Source organism: Manacus candei, unplaced genomic scaffold (assembly GCF_025592945.1).
Source record: "Manacus candei isolate 608988 ecotype Guabito, Panama unplaced genomic scaffold, ASM2559294v1 h1tg000119l, whole genome shotgun sequence".
NCBI classification, from domain to species: Eukaryota; Metazoa; Chordata; class Aves; order Passeriformes; family Pipridae; genus Manacus; species Manacus candei.
Genome location: NW_026138167.1, coordinates 1130812 through 1153084, shown reverse-complemented (window position 1 = coordinate 1153084; position 22273 = coordinate 1130812). Strand labels below are relative to the sequence as shown.

General features: G+C 41.6%; 2 protein-coding genes and 1 long non-coding RNA gene across 8 annotated transcripts in view; 2 read left to right on the top strand and 1 right to left on the bottom strand.

Moving 5' to 3' along the window:
• Positions 1-15362, top strand: part of TRPM1 (transient receptor potential cation channel subfamily M member 1) — a 97515-nt gene extending 82153 nt beyond the window's left edge. For 4 of the 6 annotated variants that reach the window (XM_051770471.1, XM_051770468.1, XM_051770469.1 and 1 more), the window contains 7 exons: positions 933-1184; positions 1766-1940; positions 4828-4848; positions 6377-6521; positions 8543-8742; positions 9861-9993; positions 11817-15362. In XM_051770471.1, the coding sequence (XP_051626431.1) occupies positions 933-1184; positions 1766-1940; positions 4828-4848; positions 6377-6521; positions 8543-8742; positions 9861-9993; positions 11817-13095 (2205 nt within the window). In that variant the 3' untranslated portion in view covers positions 13096-15362. Of the gene's footprint in view, positions 1-932; positions 1185-1765; positions 1959-4827; positions 4849-6376; positions 6522-8542; positions 8743-9860; positions 9994-11816 lie in introns of all 6 variants that reach the window. The other 2 variants (XM_051770473.1, XM_051770472.1) reach the window with 2 other exon arrangements.
• Positions 6570-22259, bottom strand: LOC127462151 (uncharacterized). The gene is made up of 3 exons (XR_007900319.1): positions 22005-22259; positions 8549-8695; positions 6570-7517 (listed from the first exon to the last, which is right to left on the bottom strand). It is a non-coding gene; the product is annotated as an uncharacterized LOC127462151 (long non-coding RNA).
• The window catches only part of MTMR10 (myotubularin related protein 10), a 32201-nt gene continuing 31772 nt past the window's right edge, over positions 21845-22273 (top strand). The window contains exon 1 of the mRNA XM_051770498.1: positions 21845-22029. Coding sequence (XP_051626458.1) covers positions 21976-22029 — 54 coding nt within the window. The 5' untranslated portion in view covers positions 21845-21975. The remainder of the gene's footprint in view (positions 22030-22273) is intronic.

Below are 22273 nucleotides of genomic sequence, written 5' to 3'. Positions count from 1 at the left end.
CCAGTCGGTCCTGTCTGTTATTACTGGTGGGATCCTGGATGAGAGCTGCAGCAGAGTGGGGCAATTGGCCAGTACTCTCTGACTCAGCCCCTTACTTTTGTGTGAAGAAAGCATAAAAGCTTCTGCAGTGCTCACATGCTGTGGTGTGGTTTGCACTTGGTCTGTCCTTCTCCAATTCACAATTCCCACGTCTCATACCAACTGTATTTGGAGACAAATATGAATGCCAAGACAGTCAGCCAGATCTCCTGGTTTAGATGTTATTGATTAAAACCTACAGCAAAAAAGGTTTTAATCAATAAAGCCAAAATAGGAACAAATATAAAAGGGGGTTCAGAGGAGGGCCAGGAAAATGATCAGAGGACTGGAACAGCTCTGCCTTGGAAACAGGCTGAGAGGGACTTGTAAGGAAAACAGAGAGAGACTGTTTACAAAGGTCTGTAGAGACAGGACGAGGGGCAGCAGTTTTGAACTGAAAGAAAGTAGATTTCAATTGGACATAAAGAAGAAATTTTTTATAATGAGGGTGGTGAAGCCCTGGCACAGGTTTTCCTGAGAAGCTGGGGATGCCCCATCCCTGGAAGTGTCCAAGGCCAGGTTAGATGGGGATTGGAGCAACCTGGGATAGTGGGAGGTGTCCCTGCTGATGGCAGGGTGCTTGGAGCAGATGCTCTTCATACATCCCTTCCAATACAAATCATTTCATGATTCTATGAAAAGGAAATCTTGCCTGCCAGTAACTAAAAGTATTCTTGCTTGAAATAAAATTTTCTGACAATAGAGGAGGTCTCAGACACCTGTTGCACATGACAAGATTGGTCTTTTTTCATGAACATTACTTCAAAAATGTTAAATTGGAGTTTTTTCTAATGATTTCTTTGTTAAATGATTTTTAAATGTTTTTTTGTTTGTTTGTTTGTTTTTTATTTCAGATTCTGATGTCAGAGCCAGGCAAGCTGAGCCAAAAAGTCAAAGTTTGGCTCCAGGAATACTGGAATATTACTGACCTGGTGGCTATTTCAGTATTTATTATAGGAGCAATTCTTCGCCTACAGAACCAGCCTTACATGGGTTATGGAAGAGTGATTTACTGCGTAGATATCATTTTCTGGTACATTAGAGTACTAGATATCTTTGGTGTGAACAAATATCTGGGACCTTACGTCATGATGATTGGAAAGATGGTTAGTGCCTGAATTGCTATAAATTATGTCTTTCAGAACTTCATGGGAAACTAAATTCCTTTCTGATTTAGAAGGAGGTTTTCCATCGAGTAGGACTCTGAATAAAACCTGTGAAAAGTTGCCCTGTGAATTTCACACACACTCAAGATATAGTACCTCTTGCAATAATAGACTGCAGATACACCAGGATCACCCACAAAACCATCAGCTGTGGGCAGGAGATGATGAAGAGATGATCTAATAGTTGCTGTGCAACCACAGAAGAGGTCTGTGCTGAGAGCACAGCATAGTGCACTTGATACCAAGGAGAAAGGGATAGCAAAGACTTTAGCATTTTAAGTATAATAATAAAATAATAATTATTAAAAATAATATTAAAATAATAAATATAATTATTACTCCTTTAAACAGCTGGGTTTTTCTGCATTTTTATGTATGCTTAATTCATGAGCAGTAGAAAGTCACTGTGAGGGAGATTCTCTCCTGGTGCTCCCTTGTTCCATGTGTGCTGGCACACAGCCCTGCTGGTGCTGCTGTGCCACCCGGGGCTTACCAGAGCCTCCTGTGCTCTGTCCATGCAGATGATTGACATGCTCTACTTCGTGGTCATCATGCTTGTGGTCCTGATGAGCTTCGGGGTGGCCCGCCAGGCCATCCTGCACCCCGACGAGGAGCCCTCCTGGAGGCTGGCCCGGAACATCTTCTACATGCCCTACTGGATGATCTACGGAGAGGTGTTCGCAGACCAGATAGACCGTAAGAGTAGAATTCATAGTAAGAGTCTGTTTCCTGTTTCTGAGGCAGATGATCAGATCCAAATTAAAGATTTTTTTCTTTTAATTTGGAAGTAGTGTTCTCTCTTTATGGTTATATTGTTGTTGTTTTCTTGTGACACACCTGAGACTGAACAAATTTTTGTTCCCCACCTGCATGTCTTGCCTCTCAGTTTATATTCAAATTCAGTTCACACTGAAAGTGGTATAGTCTGGATTATTCTCCTGTCCAAGAGTATAACAGTGTTAAGATCCCTGTTTACTTGCAGGGATCAACAGAAATCATTTTGAAATGTTCTTTTGAACCAAAGTTTTACTAATAGTTCCAACAGAAGAAGAAAAAAATAAATACCTTGCACAGGAGGTTAAAATACACATATCTTTTCATCTCCAACTCACAGCACAGGCAATGAGCTCATACATTTTTACTCCCATTCATGTATCTGTCTGCTTTCAGGGATGTTTCCATTTCATGAATCACCAATGTTCTTCTTTTCTACACCTGTGGGAAAACAAAACTATGCTTGATTAGCTTTGGGTGTGGAAATAGCCTTTCTTCTAAAAAAACCTGCATAATTAAAAAAAATAGCTGTCACTGTTTTAAATGAGATGGAAACTGTCCTGTTGCTGCTAATTCTGTGTTAATATTGCAAATTCGTATGACAGTCAACGTGCAACTGGCCTCCTCTAGTGTGTATCCTGTAGTTTGCACTTCATCTGAAATAGTACAAGCTGCTGTTTCAGCTCTGTGCAGGTGTTATTTCAGTCATCTGTATGTGACAGGTAGCAAAGTGGAAGGCTGATGAACCTGGAGGTCTACATTCAAAAACCATAAAGATCCATCATCAAGAGAAGCTTTTATACCAAATGTCATTAAGGTGTACTTTAATTGCTTAGAAAGGAATAAAATGTCATTGCTCTGTTTCTGAACAGTGTACACTGTTGCAAAAATCGTATCCTCTTTGTTTTCTTAATGAATGCTTGTCTCATTAATGGAACTTATGATACAGTAAATTACTTGATGAAATGAAAGGTCAAGCCACTCATTTACTGTCTGATAGTGCAGTTTTGGTGCACATGAGAGATCCTGAGCTTATCCTGGCTCACAAATGGGTCAGTTCTCCTATGGGGAGGAAGTGACTGTAACAGGGTATCCCTTACCTCATTATGTGCATTGAAATCCTACTTCAGTTTGGACAAAGAATGTTTGCCAGTGTAGACAGTTTGATTTCTTTATAAATCAAAACTCATACCTTGCCCAGCTCTACTGATCTCTTTACTGTAAGTGGTGTCCCAGGCTTCTCTCATGCTTCTAGTCATGTAGTTATATACTCAGCATCCTTTGAATTAGAAATCTTTTTTTCAGCAGAGCAAAATATTTGTGAGACAAAAAGTTTGAGCTTTCCAGTTACACAAGCTCAGCTATTTGCTCCTTCCCAGGTCAGAAGCTCTGCTGTGCCAGTAGCCTAAACATAAACTAACTTGGAAATGTGCAGGTTTGTGTAGTTTTAATATTGAAATAATTATGGCTATGCAAGGCATTCTACAAGTGTAACTAGACTGCATTTCAACTCTTCTGTAATTTTTTAATGTGTAGAAGTCTACTGATTGATTCCTGAAGATCTTTTTGCTTTCAACAAGAAATTGTCACTGATCTTCCTGTGGTTCTCTTTAAACACACCACAAAAGCAGCCTCAGAAGTCACTGGGGAGAGATTGCTATGGGCAGTCTGATATGACTCTGAGTCAAGTGCTAATGGGCTGTTTTGCCAAGGCCCGGGGGTGTAAATAGTTTATGGAAAAAGTATTACATGGAATTTTCCATCTGAAATAAGGTAGTTGGACTTTGTCAGGAGCTTCACTGAGGACAGGGTGTCACCTGAATGGGAAGATCACAAGCTGCAGAATTTGCTGGGGTTGTAAGGCACCTTTGGAAAGCATCCAGCTAAACTTTCCTGCTCAAAACAGGGCAGGTTGCTCAGGGACTCGGGGTTTCTCAGTCAGGTTTATAGTCTGATTTCTATGGGGGAGCCCAGAACTAGAGACAGAAATCCAGGTGTGGTTTCACCGGAGTTGAGTAGAGAGGAATGGAACAATAACCTCCCTTAACTTGCTGGTAACACTTCTAATGAACCCAGGGTGCCCTTGTGTGGTTCACTCTGTTTAGAAGACATCCATGAGCAAGAAGTTCACGGCATCTGGTGCTCAACAGCATCACATTCTTAAACAATAGAGAAGCCTGGCTGAGTTTCTTTCACTAGTGAGATTTTTCTTACAATCACCCTTTAGGAACTGGCAAGCAAGTATCCACACTGGTAGTCAAAATGGGCTTTAATGATACTGATGTTATTACAGCATACAAATATCTTGACTATTAATGGAAACATAGCTATTCAAAAGAAACATCTGACAGACTCAAAGCCAGAGTGGTTCTTTAAAAAAAAAAAAAAAAGGAAAGAGAAAAAAGGGAGGAAATGTTTCCATAATAGCTAAAAGAACGATTTTTGTGTGATAGTTTTGAATTGTTTCGTGTTCATGGTGATGCCAGTTTTGTTTACTTGCCTGAAATATCCTCTATATTTAAATGATCATCTGCCAGGAGCATTTTGTGATATTTTATTACTGTCATTAATTCGCTGCCATATGTAACATTTGGAGAAAACAGCATGAAAAGGAAATTGCAGAATGCAATGCATTTTTAACAAAGACATTGTTTCGAGGCATATGTCTCTACTGTTCTGACATTTGAGTTGCTTATCTTTTCTTGGCAGCAGAACTGTATTTTCAAGCACTTTTTTTGGTCTTGTTTCTTTATTATTCTCTTTCTCTCCCTGCCTCCTTTTCTCTTTCGTTCCTTGGAATGCTCTTCAGTCTATGCCATGGAAATTAATCGTAAGTGTCTGTGGGGACCTGATTATCTCATTTAGCTGAATATGTTCATTAATCTTTTTCTTGACTAGTTTCTCACATTTTAATTATAGCACTCATCCAATATTCAGGTGTGAATCTTGTTTATCTACTGTAATACTTTCATTTGAAAATAAGCAGAGGAAAAATATTTTATTTTAATCCTGAATGCAGATCAAAGGTTTTAATTGAGTTCATGTGGTTGCTAAGACTTGTTTCTAGTACACCAACAGTAAAATAATCAGGTTTTTTAAATTATGATGCATAAGTGGCATTGTATAACTAATTCCCTTTGATTACATAGATACAATGTTGCTGGTTTTTTAGCAGTACTTTCATTGGTCCTTTTGAATAAAATTACAATTTGCTTAACATTTCTGTTATACTTTTCTTAGGAAAACCTGGAAAAATATAAGTCTGATGTTTGAGAAACAAGTAAAATAAATGTTATTAATTATAGTCTAAATATCTCTTTCAGTCCACAGGAAATAAGATTAGTCTGTTTTCAAATAAATGTTCACATAAACTAAATCTGTAATGAACATGGTGTCAGACTTAGTATTTGCTAAGATTTCAGCTAAAGAACCTGCGGTTGACAAACGCTTTACCTGCTACTAAATGGTTCCAAAAGCTAACCTTGTATTTGAAATCAGGTATGCTGGCACTTAAGGTCAGAACAAACTGGCTTCATTTACCCAACTCCAAGACAACTTGTGTATTCTTAGAATTACTTCAGGCAATCATTTTATATTGGTTTGCTCAATATTCTCACTTTTTGTCTCATTCTCAGTGGTCTATTTTGCTGTCACTATATCATTTTCATTTTATAACTTTATCTGTGTGGTACCACTGGCCTGCTGGTAACATTAACAGCCCCAGATAGGCCAAGGAATAGTGTAGGATCTGTCCAGGGGGTCAGTAAGAGGCAAAAGGAGACAGGGCCAGAGGGTCCATCCAGGGCACTCCCACAGGTCCAAGGTCCCTCCTGGAGGCAGGACTGAGACGTGCACACAGAGGGTGTACATGTAGACCCCCAGTAAAGCTGGTCCAGGGTCATTAAAAGCCTATTTAATACATTCAGGGCCCCAGTAGAAGTTTAATTTATGCTCAGCAATCAGGGACCACCAAGCCAATCCTTTTGTATCTTTGGCAAGGTATGCACACAAGCTTGGTTGAAGAATTTTTTTTAATTCCACTATTAATGTTTTATTCATATGAAGATCTTGTCCTAAACTATTAGTATGAGAAAAAGAAAATCCAAATGAATTTGAAGAGAAAGCCACATTGTACAGTAAACTTGGAGCTGCCTCTCCGTTCATTAATACAGGAAATTGTTTTTATAAGCTGTAGTTAGAAGCAGAATTTGAAGTAGAAATTATATATACTTGCTACTGGAAATAAACTGACAAAATTTGGCAAATTTTATGCATGTCTCATCATTAAATAAATGTGAACAGTGTTTTTTGGAATATCAGGTGGTTTGTGAAAAATGCCTTTCCTGTTTTTTCTTCAGCTCCTTGTGGGGACAATCTTTATGATGATGATGGTAAACGCCTCCCTCCGTGTATCCCAGGGGCCTGGCTCACTCCTGCCATCATGGCCTGTTACCTCTTGGTAGCAAATATCCTGTTGGTAAACCTGCTGATTGCTGTCTTCAAGTATGTAAATGATCATGGATCTTTTTCTTATTGTTGAGATAAAATTTCTTTGAGAACCCATCAGCTGATTTTGCAAGGTTTTGCATTTCAGAATCTAATGGTTCTGGGTATGACTGACAAATCCTGGCAGTAGTGTGCACACTGGGCAGGAGGGGAGGAAAGGTGCCTTTTTTTCCAGCAATTGCAGTAACGCATAAGAGAGAATCTGGCTACTTGCAATTACCTTTTAATGGGTAATGACAGGCCTCAAGATTGCTCTGGAAAGACGAGAAACAGAATCCATGAAACCTGCTATGCACAGGATAAAGCCCATGGAGCCACTGGCTGCTGACTCTGCGATAGAAGAGCACATATATCTCAGCACCCAAAGCAGGAGGCATTCCCACTACACCATCTGGCTTGTTTTTTCTTCATTCTTCCTGTTTTGTTTTTCATTTAGAAAAAGAAATTAGGGCCTTGCAGAATTCTTATAAGACCTAAAAAAAGAGTCTATATTGCCTGAACCAACAGGAAGGATGGCTACATGTTGCCAAGGTCTGTGGCCAAGCAGTGTGCACTATCTATATTTATCTGTATCTATATTTAGACTACTCTGGAGTAAAACTACATAAATTTCTGCAGCTTGTTCTTCCTACCTACGTTACACTGCATGGATTTCCTCTCATGATTTAGGGAATAATAAAAAAAAAGGGAATAACTACTTGCTGGTAATACTTTCTGAACACAGCACCTGAAAAAAGCAGGTGATCCATTTTTGCCTGTTGGCATAGGAAGCTGGTGTCACAAGCACAAAGCCTGTCTTTCATTGGATGTATGGAGCTTAAAAGGTCACGAATTTCAAAGGACTGGAATGCCAGTCACTTAGCTGGGGGAGAAGGGAAGGATCTCACAATGGGAGCTATTATTGGCTGAAGGACCAAGGAATCAGCAGTTTGGGAAGTAGGTCATGCTGTTAACTCCTGCCGTGCCAGCGTGGTGCAGGGGGCTGGGATCCTGCTAGAAAGGAGACACAGAATGAAGGCAGATTGTTATTTATCATTGGTAAATAATCTCATGTGTACCTAACCTAAAGAAAGCAAAAGCTCTGTGTACACAGGAACTCTCTGGTTTCAGAGAGGTGTTTTAACTGGTTTTATGAATGGAGATATTCTAAAGAACATGAAGTTAGAAAAGTGGACAGAAAATATAAAAAAGGAAGTGCAAATATCATCACCATCATACAAGTGGAGTGAGCTGTCTGAGCATACTTTAAAATAGCTCGAGAAGTTTTTTCTATGACAGAATATCAAGTCTGTTTTCCCTTAGTTGGTATTTCATAACTGTGACTATTGTTATCTCTGGATTGAATACTATCACTTATATTGCTTCATATTCACTGAATTTCAAAATAAACCATCATTACAACACACCTTATTTTGCTGTAAAAATGATGAGGCTTCCAAGAATAAATTCCTTTACAAGAATATGCACCATGTTTTCAAGTCAGAAGTTTGAGTGAATAAAGTTTAAATTTAGGACATTTTGTGAAACTTGAAAAGTCTTCTATGTAGGTCAAGCTGATTAACATATTAAAGGCAAACTATGTGCAGCTTCTGAGTTTAGCATACAAAATACTTTTCAGGGATTTAATACTTTGTGTAGCATCAAATACTGGCATGTGGTAAAAGAAATAGTTCATAACCAAGCCCCAGAATACCAATTATGTGATGCATAAATTGTGCAAGTCTCTTTTCACTGACACTTAAAGGATTTATACAGTAGGAGCAAATGATCCCAGAGGAGGACTGTTCTGGGTGGTGCATAAGGGATGCAGAGCACTTCTTGTTTGTACCCTCAGAAGGAGTGGTGAAATCATGAGTTCAAGTTAATTGTCAGTTCAGTAGCACCAACAAGGAGCTGAACCAAGCAGGTCCTGTAGCTCCATGTTGTTATTTAGCTGCTGCTTTTTTTCAACAGAGTATTTGCTCAATGATAAGTAAAATTAGAGACCTAATAGCACCTGTACCCATGTTTCCTTTCAGCAATACCTTCTTTGAGGTAAAATCAATATCCAACCAAGTGTGGAAGTTCCAGCGGTACCAGCTGATCATGACATTCCACGACAGGCCTGTCCTGCCTCCACCCATGATCATCTTCAGCCACATCTACATCATCATCAAGAGAATCTGCTGTCGCTGCAAGAAGGGGGATGGAGACCAGGATGAGCGTGACAGGGGACTGAGTATGAGAGAAATCTTCTCTAAATTGAGCTCTTTGCACCCTCTCAGCAGAAAGCACCACCTTTTTGCAACACTGAACTATTGGTTCATGTGTGCAATCAAGTGTATTTGCAGAAGACAGTGTGGGCCAAGATTTGTGTCAAGTTAACAGCTCTTGGGCAGCGGGGGCATCTGAGAACATGCAATTTTATGATGCTAATGAAGACTTTCTTTAACAGGCTTTCTTAAAACAGTGAGATAGTATCTACTCAATCCAGTGGGTTACCAAGTTCTAGCGAAGTCCATGTTGGGAAGGGCATAAAGGAAATTGAGAAGAAGGGATCACAGTTTTAATGTCATCTATAGTGTCAGCTGTGATTGTGAGCAACCTGTGACTAAGAGTATCCCCACTATCATTTGGAGATTTTTTTGTCATTTCACAGGGAAACTGTGAGGAGACTTCTAACCTACCCTGCAACTGTTAATTATTATTTTCATTATATGCCTCATGGAAATAATCACATATTCACAATTATCCCTCTATTTCTACATTTCACAGGAAACATTTTTGCACAATAGGAAAAAGAAAAAGGAAAAAGTTAAATGTAACCTTCCTTCCAAATGCAAAGAGACAAATTCAAATAAAGGATAAAATGTTCCCAAGAGCTTATATTCCCCTTGGATTTTTCTTACATGGTTATACATTTCTGAACATTATCCAAAGAATATATGTGAACAATCTGTTAGTTTATCTGTTGCCTACAACTGGCATCCTTCTAAGAACAATATTTGAGTGAAGGAACACTCAAACTGGCAGAGCTTGCCTTAGTCTTTGTCTTGTAAAGGTTGCTCAGTTTGTTCAACGCACAGCACTTGCTGCTGAAAAGTGCAAAAGTCATTGAGAACATATAAGGCCCAGTGGATGGTCACAGGACATGATGGTCATAATGCATTCCATTGCCTTCACAGCTGGGTCTGTCTTTGGCTACGTGCTCATTCCATATTTAAAAAATCATCTGTTCATTTAGTGCAGGAGTAGAATCTGCAATATGCCCATGTCCAAAATAAACTGCCAAATTGGATTTAAATTGCCTACCAGAAGTTCAGAAAAACTCCTATTTTGTTCTTCTTTTTTGCACAGAGTTATTTCTGAATGATGAAGAGCTAAAAAAACTGTATGAGTTTGAAGAGGAGTGTGTGGAAGAATACTTCCAGGACAAAGAGGACGAGCAGCAATCATCCAATGATGAACGCATCAGAGTTACCTCTGAAAGGTACCTATTATAAGGAAAAAATCCACACAGTATTTGCTTTTTTGTATCTCTTTATAACCACAGTTGAGTTAAAATACAAAAGATTTAGATCTTGAAGAAAACCATCACCAACTCAGAAGGTGATCTGAATCCCAAGTAACTACCTGAGCAGGTGCATCTGTCACAAGAGCAAGCTTTGTGCTGTTCCTGCTGGCATGTCACTAAATCTGCTGGTTTGGGTAGCTTTGTTATAAGAATGAATTTTTTACCTCTCGCCCATCTGAGGATCACAGTTACAATTTCTATCTGAGTAAATTGCCACTTGTTCATCCAATCCTGAGAAACATGTTGGAGATTAATGACAAAAGCACTGAAGGTTCTTCCCTGTGGTTTATACTGAGGTCTGGCACCCACAGCTGCTGAATTTTTAATTTCTGCCACAGATTCTCTTGGAAGCTTTGAACAAGGCATTTAGCATGAACTTCCCCTTTTAAAAGACAGGGAATATTCTCATGTAAATCATTAAGCTATTCTGAGGACTAGGAAACGTTTGCATATTGCTGTGTAAGCACACAGTGATAGTGGCAGCTGGGCTTTTTTACCAGGTCACTTGGCAGGACTGCTCCCAAAAGCTCTGCCTGTTCTGTTAGGAGATGTAAGGAACTCAAGAGATGGGGGTTTTTGTCACTTTCTTGAAATGATGAAAAATTCTCCCTGTAATAAAAATTATACACAGTTTAAACCCTCTTTCACCTTAATCTACTACGTGGTATTCTGATGATGAAGTACTCCACATATATATTTCTATATATATCTATATACATCTATATCTATATTAATATATATCTTCCTTTTAATATTTCTTTTAAAATAGCTCTGTGAGCCATATAATTCTTTAACAGATAAGTATCTTTCTCTTGACAGAGGCCCTGAGCATCTTGCATTATTAAATGTGAAATTTGAGACTAGAGAAGGAAATTAAATCTGCTCTGTGTATTTGGGTAGTTTCTCTTGCACTATTTATCCATGGCAATTTGTCAAAATCCTAGGTATTGTGGTAGAGAATAAAGCAGGGCTGGTAAGCCTCACTGATTCACTATGGTCTGTGGCCACAAAGCAGATTTGCTTATTTCTCATGGCTTCTTGCTCCAGATGCTTCGTCATCTTTTGTGTGTGAGAGCAAAAGGATGTGATTTAATTTCCACAGTTGATTTACTAGATCTCTAAGTCACATTCTAATGAATTACTTTTATATGCATTTTTCTAGTACCATCATATCCATTATGATATAAATGATAAGAGAAAACTGGGAAAAGTATTACTGTAATTGAACTGGAGGACAGTTCCACTCCCTTCAGCTGATACATAATAGAAAGGTATTTCAAGAGCTAAAGCAATCCCATCAACACCAGCATATGTTCTCTCTAATACAGCTACAAAACCTGTTTTACAACATGCTTTGATGTTGTTTTAAGTCACCTTGGGAGTATGTCATTAGAAAGTACTTTTCATGTAATTAATTGATGCTTCACAGTGAAAAGACAGCTGAGCATGCGGTGGGTGGCACATGCAGAAGTGTTAATAGTAGACTGTCCCTGAGGGCTACAACTCTTGGACTCTCCTGGCAGAGCAAAGTCCAAATAGCCCTCTAATATGGTGTATGGAAAGCATAGATAACAAGAAAATGCACATGCTTTTGATGCTACACATAGGCAAAAAGAATGAGGCATGGCATGTACCACAGAATTGCTGCCTGAGGAAGGAATGTGGAGCTGGGTGCCTTTAATGGGTTACTGCACCATTCTACAGGCTCTGGTCTGTGCTTCCTCTTTTATACCCAACAGAGTTGAAAATATGTCTATGAGGCTGGAAGAAGTGAATGAGAGAGAGCATTTTATGAAAGCTTCTCTGCAAACAGTCGACCTGCGGCTCTCGCAGCTGGAGGAGCTCTCCGGTCGGATGGTGAATGCCCTGGAGAAGCTGGCAGGGATCGACAAGTCCGAGCTGACGTACCCGCGCTCACGGGCCTCGTCCGAGTGTGATGCTGCTTATCTGCTGAGGCAGAGCAGTGTCAACAGCTCTGATGGCTACAGCTTGTACAGGTACCAGGTCGGTGGAGATGAGCTGACCTTTGATGACAGTGCCACTCCTATGTCACCAGCCATGGGACTGCGGAGAAAAGCCCACTCTATTGGTGCCAAAGAAGATGGAGCAGACCCAAAGATGCTGGTTCCAGAACACCACAGCAGTCCCCATCACAGCTCTAGTGCTAATGCAGTCACCACAGCAGATCACAGTAAATCTACGTTAGATATTGCACAGAGTGATTCCAGACCCCATTCTCAGTCAGGTGGCTTGGGGAATGAAAAGCAGGGGATTTTCAGTAGCAATGGAATGGTTCCTCAAAGTATAAACCAGATGGATGCTGTTACAAACAGCCAGTCAGTAGCAGGATCAGATTTTCCGAACACTCAGTTAAAAGTAGAACGTACCAAGTTAGAAGCCACCATCTCTTATCCCTTGGAAAAATCTAAAGCAATGCGCTATTTTCCTCCTGAAACTTTCAGTGCTTGTCAAACCACTATGATGAAGTCAAGGAGCTTTATATTTGCACAAGGTGGGAAGCTGGTTGGAGGAGTTAACAACTGGACCACAGAATATAGCACCATTATGGATCAGGTGTGCCCTTCTACGATTGAACAGTGGGCCACAGAGTGGAAATATGAAGTTGAACAGCAGCTTTCTCAAGAATGTCCTCCAGAATACCCTGGTCTTGTCTCTGAAGCAGAAAGGCAAGCAGAGGAGAAGCAGTTACAGATGGACACAGATGATGATAGTAATGCTGGTGAAGCAGGTATGAGTGCCTCTTACACCCCTATGCCTGCCACTGTCAAGGCTGAGAAAGAGAATTTACTGTCAGTAAAGCCAGAAAGGACTTCTGGGCTCCCACCAGTACGTTCAAAGAGTTTGCACAGCCATTCTCGGAAAGCCAAGTCTGTAAAGGACAAATTAAAAAGACCAGGACATGCCAGCAGTGTAACTAATTTGGTGGGACCATTTGGCAGTGCAAGAGAAGAACAGAAAACTAGGCAAGAAAATGCATCCACAGAAACTGAATGTTAAAGTGGCTTTTGGCCTCTGTTTTACTGACAGGCAAGAAATCAGCATGGCAAATTGAATAAATTACGGATTTGAAAATTAATTTATAAGAAAGAATTTTGGATATTTTTGTTTCTTTTCTTTTAAACTTAATAGATATATGTTCTGTTCTTAAATAAATGCTTGCTGGGTTGGGTGAAAGGGAGATACTGTGTCAGGGGCAGACAAAAAGTAGGTACAGTTCACAGATGCCGACAATATAGATCTTTCTTTTTTCCATTTCAGCCTCCCTCATAAGCTCATTTACTGACAAGCTCTTTATGAAAGCTCTTACAGGAAGGACAATAATATAATAATTTAGAAAATTTTTTTCTTCTTTTTTATTGGAAGACTTCTTAAACTTAACTAATTTTTAACCAGTCTTAGTTTTTACCCTTACTTATGCAGCTGGTTTCTTTGTGGCCATGGGGTTTTTTTCAGATAAAAAAAAATTGTTGGAGGCAAGGGAAAATTATGCAGTCCCCTCTTTCCCTTCTGATTTCATGCATGCTGCTTAGCTTCCCCTTCAGAGTGGCCAACATAGCAGGTTTTATCCACTAAAATAGGTCAGAGTGGCCAAATCTGACCTGGAAAGCTACCTGTAGACATAACCTGTCCTTGAACTTTAATGGCAGAATCTTGCTTTCAGGACCATATCTGTCCCCGTCCCAAAGCATGCTGACAGCCTTAAACTGTTGAAAAACAGTGATCATTGTTTCAAAATGTTTGAGGAGTTTCTAAGAATATGAAGTACATGGAGATTTTAATAACACAAATCCAAGATCTGCATTAGTGTTTTGTATAAATGAGGATTACAATAGAAGTCCATGTAGAATAAGAATCTGGCTTTTCTTAAATGCCTGCAAGGAAAAACAAATCAAAACAAAACAGGAAAGGTGTTCTGATCAGGTGAGATCAAAATGTAGCCAATCTGTTCTTGAACCAAATCTACTGTGACAAATTCAACTTTCATTTTGCAATCTCGTTATGACAACACATGAGGAACAAGAAACAGTTTCTAGGAGTCAGTCTAAACAAAAGATAAATTTTCCAGATGAGAATAGAAATTCTATACATTTTCTTGAGTAAATTTCAAAAGCAAATGTCAATGGGGAAAAGAAGTCTTTTCTATCCCTTGATGACTAAGACTGGAAATCCACATCTATTTATACAGATTTACGCAGCACACTTGTCTCAACGGTGGCATTCTAAGTACTTGGTTTTCATAAGTTACTTCATAATAGTATGATGTTATTTTCCTCATTCCTCCCTGTTAACTTTTAGGAATTCGGATTTTTCAAATACTCAGCACCTCTCTTTGCAGGGGATGCTTACCATTGAACAGACAAGAAAGAAAAGTAGTTAAAGGCATCCTACTTGTTCACAGAATATTGGTCAAAGCTTTATGTTCACTCATTAACCATCAGACTTATTCATGTACTATTTTGAATAGACAGAATATATTTTTTCTCTCACCATCAGCCCCACAGTCTGCAGGTCAGTGTCCTCCTTGATAATGCTGCTTACAGCATTTTGAAATGCAGGATTGATGGAAGGCTCTATAAATACATTGATGGCATCTGATTTTATTGTGTGTAATATATTTTCGTACTCCATCCATACTTATACCTTGAAGTACTGTTACCAAACTGAATGGTCATGGAAAGTGCATGGACATTTCTGAAAGTTCAGTCATCATTTACTATGGCTTTTTGCTAGCTTGGTCTTATCAGCAGGTTTACTGGTTTCACTACTGTTGGAACAGTGTTGACATTTCTCTTTTCATGTGGGCTTCTCTTTTCAACTTCAGGGAACTTGGCATTTTGTAAAAACAATGACATTCGAAGTTGTTTCACTTCCACGTTTACTTCTGTGTTATCATTCTGTGCAACTACATAGCCATTGTGTATATGTGGTTAAAATAGCCTCCAGTTTGCCAATGCCTTTTTATTGTTTGCCTGCACATTCACGGGAATGGGTTCATTAACAAACACAAAGGGATGCAGCTTTTCAGCACTGTGCTAAACAAGCAGTGAGCATTGTGGAATGGAGTACAGTGTTGCATACCTCTTGTTATGTTGTCTTTGTAAAATGTGTGTTAATCATGCTTTTGACCACTTAATTTTTTTAGCATTTACATGGAAAATTTGTCTGATAGCATGTAGATTTCAAACAGAAACATTTTACCTTTGTATTTATTTACTTCCTTCGTGTAAAAATATTTATAAAGAAACACATGAAAAATATAGTAAGTTAATTCAGTATAACAATTTTTTCACTGTAATATCCAAACACTTCACATATCTATTTCTTCTTTTGCAGTACACGGGCCAAACATTTTCTAAGAAATTTTCTTTTTCAACATTTGCCAGTAGTTTTCCATAAAATTCTTTATAGGGGGATGATTTTAAAAGGTTTGGATATTTGCTGTGCTCTTGCATAGCATGAAGTGAATGACAACCTCTCTGCCACTAAATGTGAAGTAACCACACTGGCTTTGCAGAGTCATTTCAGCCATTTTAATAAGACTCAAATATGGCTTTGTATGTGCATAGAAGACCAGTAGATTTGGAGCTCACTAAACAGAATAATGAGCAGCACATTTGCATGTCTGCCTGCTTTCCTGAATACTGGTTGAAAGGGGGCAGGCAGAGAATTTGCATTTCTGAAGAGCCATGTTTAATACTGCTTTTCAGGAGGATGTAACCCCTGCACTGCTGAGTACCTGGTGACTTCACAGCAGTGTCACTGTGAATGCCATTGCCATGATTTATTGTGTGCTTGACCTGTACTGAGCCAGGTCGAGCCTGAAGAGTCTGTGCTCTAAGGCTGTGTCCGTGCAGAGATATTACACTGAGGCAATTTAAATTTGTTCACCTTCCTATATCTTGCAATACAGACATTTCCCTTTCCCTCAAGGCAAATGTTTTAAACACGGTGACTAATTGTAATCTTCACAAAGGCAGGTTCATAACCCTACCAGCTGATTCCATGAATTACCCCTTTTTACATTGCATCATTCGGGGACTAACTTAACTTTGATCTTGCAAGCCTCTTCTGTTGCAGAGTCACTCTTTCCATTTTAGACACTGGATTTTGATACCTGAGAACCAAGAAAGTCCATTTTCCATATATTTACTAATTCATTAAAGTAGCCATTGAAACCTTCCAACTGTGGTTTCTCCATGCTGCTTCTTTGGATGCTTTCCAAGGTTCTGGGCTTCACTATCGTCTTTGGCAAAATATTTGTCTGTCCTTCTAAATAAAAATAAAAAGAATACAGGTATCTGCAAGGCCTTGTCAGAAAACAGGAACCTGAGGAGGATGTGTGACCAGGGATGGTAACAGGATTATTTCATTAGCTTTGCAGGATTGACAGGACTGTGCCCTGCTCAGGGTATTCTGGGCAGTGAACCCATTGACACAAAGCCAGTTTGCTGCCAAGCCATTGATGGGGAGAAGGTGAGCTTTCAGAGCAACAGCAGCACTTGGACACAGGTCTGGGGTCCCCCATTTTGCTCCTGCAGCACTGTCCTGTCCGGTGGGTCACTTCTAGTTAAACTACAGTTACACTCAAAAGCTGTATTGAGCAAAAAGGAGACACAACGTGTTTGTAAAGTCAGGAATGTATTGTTAGTGCAGTGAATTTTAACACTAATAATATGAATTATTATTAGTCTAGATCGAAGAAGAAGAGAGGAGAGACAAAAAGAGAGAAAAGAATACTACCATACTACTACAGGAAAAAATACTCAATGAGTTGATCTATGCACACTTCCTACTTTCTACCCCTTTTTTTGATGGTATATTCAAATTTGCTCTGGGTCTAACAGTTAGTGGCTGCAGTGGGGATAGTGAGGAAATACTGTCAGCATCCCAGGTCATTTCTAGGGTTAGCATGATGTTGATGTTGTTTGTTTATGTTTCTTTATTTTTTGCTTGCTTAGGGGCAATTTTATGTTTGCTACAAACTTTATATCTTGATTTTCATCACTGGCCTTCAAATCTTACAAATACACTTGAATTTCCTAGTCATTAGAAAAATTGCTTTCACAGCTGAACAAACGAGGGGACTGCTGGAGGCAGGTTGAGGCAAGTTCAGGCAAAGCAGTCCCGACAAGCCTGGTCCTGAGCCCCTGCAGAGTCAGCAGAAAGCCCATGGCCTGTTACTGGGAGTGACAATTAACCTCTGTTTACTGGGCTATGAGGCTACATTAGCCCTAGAGGTGTTTTCCTCTCACTGCAACCATTGCAGATAAATATTCTATCACATGCAGCAGTCACCTAAGCTGAAAATGCAGCCCAACTGGGGGGTTTGGTCCCCCATTGCAATCCAGGATCAGACAGAAAGGCAAAAGTGATGTAAGAACCTGTTTGATGTGGCCATTTAAAGGCCATTTCAACTGGTTCCAGGAACTGGGGGATGGAGTGGTCAAAAACCAGTACCCAGCAGTAGTTCGGATTGGCTGACAAACCACAAGACTTGAGAGAAGTAAGACAAAAACCACAGATTTTCTTAAAACTGCAATTTTCTTTCACTTTTTTCAACTTTTAGCCTTATCTGCAGAAACAAAATTTGATATGGCAAAGTGGTGCTTTATAGTTGATGTCCTGTATCTTTACAATGGATGTAAGGTATGCCATGATAATAGGCTTTAAATTATTCTTTGCAGTTGTTTAGCCAAAATATTTAAGTGCCTGTATCCACCTTGTGCTTGGTGTTGGCGTTTATGAAAAAGGGGTGGTGTAATTTCACGTGCCTGCTCCTCTGTTGTCTCTTCAACATGAAAACCCCTGTGAAACTGCAGTGCTTCATCCTGCACTGGAGATGCAACCACCTCCCTTTTCTTGCCCTAACTGGACTTCTGTGATCAGCAAGCTATTACCTGAGCAGACCAACAGCCTTCGAAAATGGCCATGAAAAAAGATTGGACTCTAGTTTAGTAGCATTAGTAATGCAATAGTCATTGTCACAATACCTATGTGAAATGGTCCAAGCCAAGGTAGAACATTGGACTGATAATTAGCACCAAGTAACTCTGGGCAAGTAAAACTACAGAATGATTAAGACAAGTAGCCTTATGTGACATAGCAAAACTCCATATCATTCAATCTCCACACTGAGGACCACCCCCACCTTGCAGGTGTGCCTTGCAAAGGAGGCTTTTTTCCTCAAGAAACTAAAACCTCTGCATAATTTTTTGTTTTGTGTCTTCTGTATGTCTTTGGCCAAGACTGCCAAAGTTGCCGTTTTATATAAATAATGACATTTTAAATATTATTCTCCTGGATCTTCATCAAGGACACTCAAGAAAGACTTTTTTTTCCCCAACAACTTAATAAATTTAAGGCACAATGATTTTATTCTATAAGGGAACAAACCTGTAGGGCTGGCTTCCTCACAAGTCCTCAGCCAAAGTCCCTCACTTCTGAGCGCAGGCCAAGGCAAGTTGGGTGCACAAACCATTGAGTGCACAGGTAGAGAGCTGTCCAGGTAAAGTAATAAACTGTAACACTTTCAGTGAAAACTAGAACAGATGCCACCAGTGAATTCCTGCCTTTGCAGACTTGCTGCAGCTCTGGGCATGAGGCTCAGCTGTGAAGTCAGACAACACCTATGTCCTTTTGTCTTGGAGTTCAAGCCAGTAATTCAACCAGACTTCAGAGAACTATGAAAACATGTAAGTTGCCATAGAAATGCAGGCCTGGAAGAGATCATCTGCACTGAGCCCAGTTCAGCTATGCCAATAGCACAAGTGGCAGATGGTGGTCTAACCTGTTCTTGAACATGTGTAATGAAAGCCATTCTCTAATCTGAGAGATCAAAAGGGACCATTGTGAAAATCTGCTCTGACCTAACCCCTGCCCTCATGCATTGCACAGGCCAAAATACTTCCCCAGCCACAGAGCTGCCTTGGGAAGTTGTACCAGACCTTTTAGGAAGATCCCTGACCTGGTGTGCAGGGAGTACAGCAGGCTATGCACCACAGGCAGAGCTAAGCAGATAATTATCTTCACTGTAACAATTGCACTGCAGGTAAAAAGAGGCCCTGGGAGACCCACACAGTGTACGGGGAGGGATGTGATACCACAAGGAGAGCAGGCCAGGCTGGTGGGCAACTGTAAGAGTCCTGGTCAGTCTAGCACACGGGAGGTATCACTGAATAACAAGGTTGAGGCAAAGAAAATAATTGTACTGAGTAAAAAGTGATAGTTTTTAAAATAATGAAAATAAAAATAGACATCTGCAGTCTTTTCAGTTCAGCTGGCTTTGTTGCATAGCTGTCTTTCCACTATCCTTTCAAGACTGTTCTCATAGAACAAAGGCACTCTCAGAAACCTGGGGCTTAGCAGAACTATTTGAAGAAAGTGAGCAAGTGAGGCAAAGCTGGGATGGCCAGAGATGGGCAGGCAGTTGAGTGCACTGCCAAAAAGGAGTCAGGGGATCCAGAGGATTTCCCTCCCTGCCCTACCCTGCCATCCCCACAACTACCTATTGTGCTCGCCTTGCCTGCCCTGCCCTGCCTGGCTACCCTGCTCTGCTTGCCTGTCCTGCTCTGCCTGTCTGCATCCCACTGCAAGTTGTGACAGAATGAACTTGCTCCTCCAAAGTACTCACTTCTGTCAAATCAGCTTTTTTTCCCACTGGCATAAAACTCTTCCAATGGCAACTTGTGACCCATTCCAACAGCAATCCTCACAAATCTTTTGAGAGCTTAGTTTTGGTTTTGTTTGTTCCTTTTTAGAACAGCACTGCAATTTCAATGTGTCAGTGCAATCCTTAATGGAAATCTGTGCTATCCTATGATCATTCCCTCAGGAGTAAGATTGCTTTTGCAGCTACTCCTCAGAAGGCTCTGTGCTGATGCAGAAACACTCTTGTGATTCTGATGGAGTATAAATAATTGCCATTTTTAATATCACTGGCAGATTTGCTATATGCAATTTCAAGTCTGGCAGATTTGGGCAGTTTCTGCCTTCTTCCTCATCCCCTCACTTTCTCTTCCCCCTTTTCTGATTTTAATTCCCTTTCAACAATGTTCTGAATATGAACAAAAAACTCTCAAGAAGGATAAGGATGAGGGTAACTTCCACAGTATCAAACATCCAGGGGATTTAGGGTGTGACAGGGGCAGGTCAGCAGCAGGAGAGGAGCTGTGCCTTCTCTCCCAGCACTGTTGGGCACTCCACACCACCAGCAGCATCTGCAGCTCAGTGCACTCTGCAGTGGCCGGGCTGGGGCTGAGCCATGCCAGGCTCAGGAATGCCACTTACACAGTGACGTTTGCAGCATAAAATAAAGACCTATATGTGAAATTAGAGGATAAAGTGAACTGTCTGCCAACACCAAATGAGACCTTTGTGCAGGGAGGTGCATTTGTTTTAAAAAGCACACAGTGAGATTGTTTTTACTTTCTCTGCCTACAAGTCCAAGAGCACTGTGGTGTTATGGAGGTGCTTGTTGGTGCTCTCCCCTGGCCTGTTGAACAGCATTAAGGGTATGCACATGAGCTTCTTTCTTCAGTCTAGGCAGGTGCCAGGGGATCGTTTCCCCCCTCACTGTTCAGTCAAACCTTCCTGCTGGCATCAGTGGGGCATCTCACCTACGTTGTGAAATCAAGATTGTGCCCTAAAGCCTGTTCTTTCATTGAATGCCCACCCTCTGATTTCACCAAAAATCCCAGGGGCTATAATGCAATGCAATGTGCTTTCTATCAATGAGGGAAGACCTTGACCCTGCAGCTGACATTGGGTGCTGCATGTGTCATCTTGTGTCTAAAAATGTGTCCGTTTTTCTGGAGCCTTCTAGTTCTTTGGTGTCTTTATGTCAGTGATATTAGAACCCAGACTCTTCCCCCTTCCTTAGATCTCACAGCTGATGAACTGTGTCTCAGTCTCAGTCTAAGGATCTCTATTAAACCACATTACCATCCAACCTGTTGCTCCTTGTAGGAGGTATTTCCACTGTGCAGGCCAAGCCCCCTGCAGTCAGTGCTCACACAAACACCTGCAGTACGGACCCTTACGGGTGCCATGGGCCACTAAGAACACGTGAGCAGTCACTCAGATTCCTCCTTATCAAAGAGATGGCAGTGATGGATTTAGGCAGTTCACGTGGATGACCACATTATTTCCACATTCTGGAAAAGCTCAGGTGGGCAATCCAGGAGTGCCTGGAAAGCTTGAAGGGCTGTTGGACATCAGCAGGATGGCAGCATGGAGCAGGAGGGTGCCTGGGCATCACCCCCCACCACGCCCACCCCTGTACTCCCTGTGCCAAGGGCAGCAGTGGAACAGCTCTGCAGCAGTAGCTGATTCACAGAACGCTGAGGGGCTGGAAAGGATCTTAAAGATCACCTAGTCCCAGCCCCCTACACCTCCTACTAAACCAGGCTGCTCAGGGCCTTATCCAGCCTGGCCTTGCTCACTCCAGGCTGGGGCACCCACAGCCTCCCTGCGCCAGGGCCTCACCCTCTTTCCCCGCCCCGTGCCGGAGCTGGATTTTCCCCGCTGCCCCGCGACAGCCCCGGGCGGCAACAAACCCCGCACGCCCCGCTATGCCCCAGATCCCGGCGATCTGTGGGACCCGCCCCGCGCCCGCACAGGCCCGTGCCGGCCGTCAGCGGGGAAGGCCCGGGCCGGGGCCGCGCTGAGCCGGTGCCGGGGCTGCCCTGGGCCTGCCCTGGGCCTGCCCATCCCGCTGGCTCCTCCCTGGGGGAAGGAGGGGAAGCAGGGGAAGGAGGGAAGGCGCCGGGGCCGCCCCCGCCGTGTGACGGGAGCGCAGCCCCGAGCGGGCGCCGGGCCTGAGCCGGCGGGTCGGCACCAGCTGCGGGGCCCGGCCCGGCCCGCCCGCCGGCGGACACCATGTTCTCCCTCAAGCCGCCCAAACCTACCTTCAAGTCGTACCTTCTGCCTCAGGTAACCGCGTTTTGCTGCCATTATCGACCTGCCCCGGGCCGGGCACAGCCCCGAGCCGGGCACAGCCCCGAGTCGGCCCGGGGTGGTTGTCTGGCCCGTGGGACCGCAGAGGGAAGGCTTATGTCATCGTCCTCTGCACTTGACACACGCATATTTATGTTTAAAGAAAGAAACTTTTCGCGCGAGTAGGTCGGACCTGCGGTGTGTGTGTGACGGCGGAGTTTCTGATTCTCGAGTAAATTCT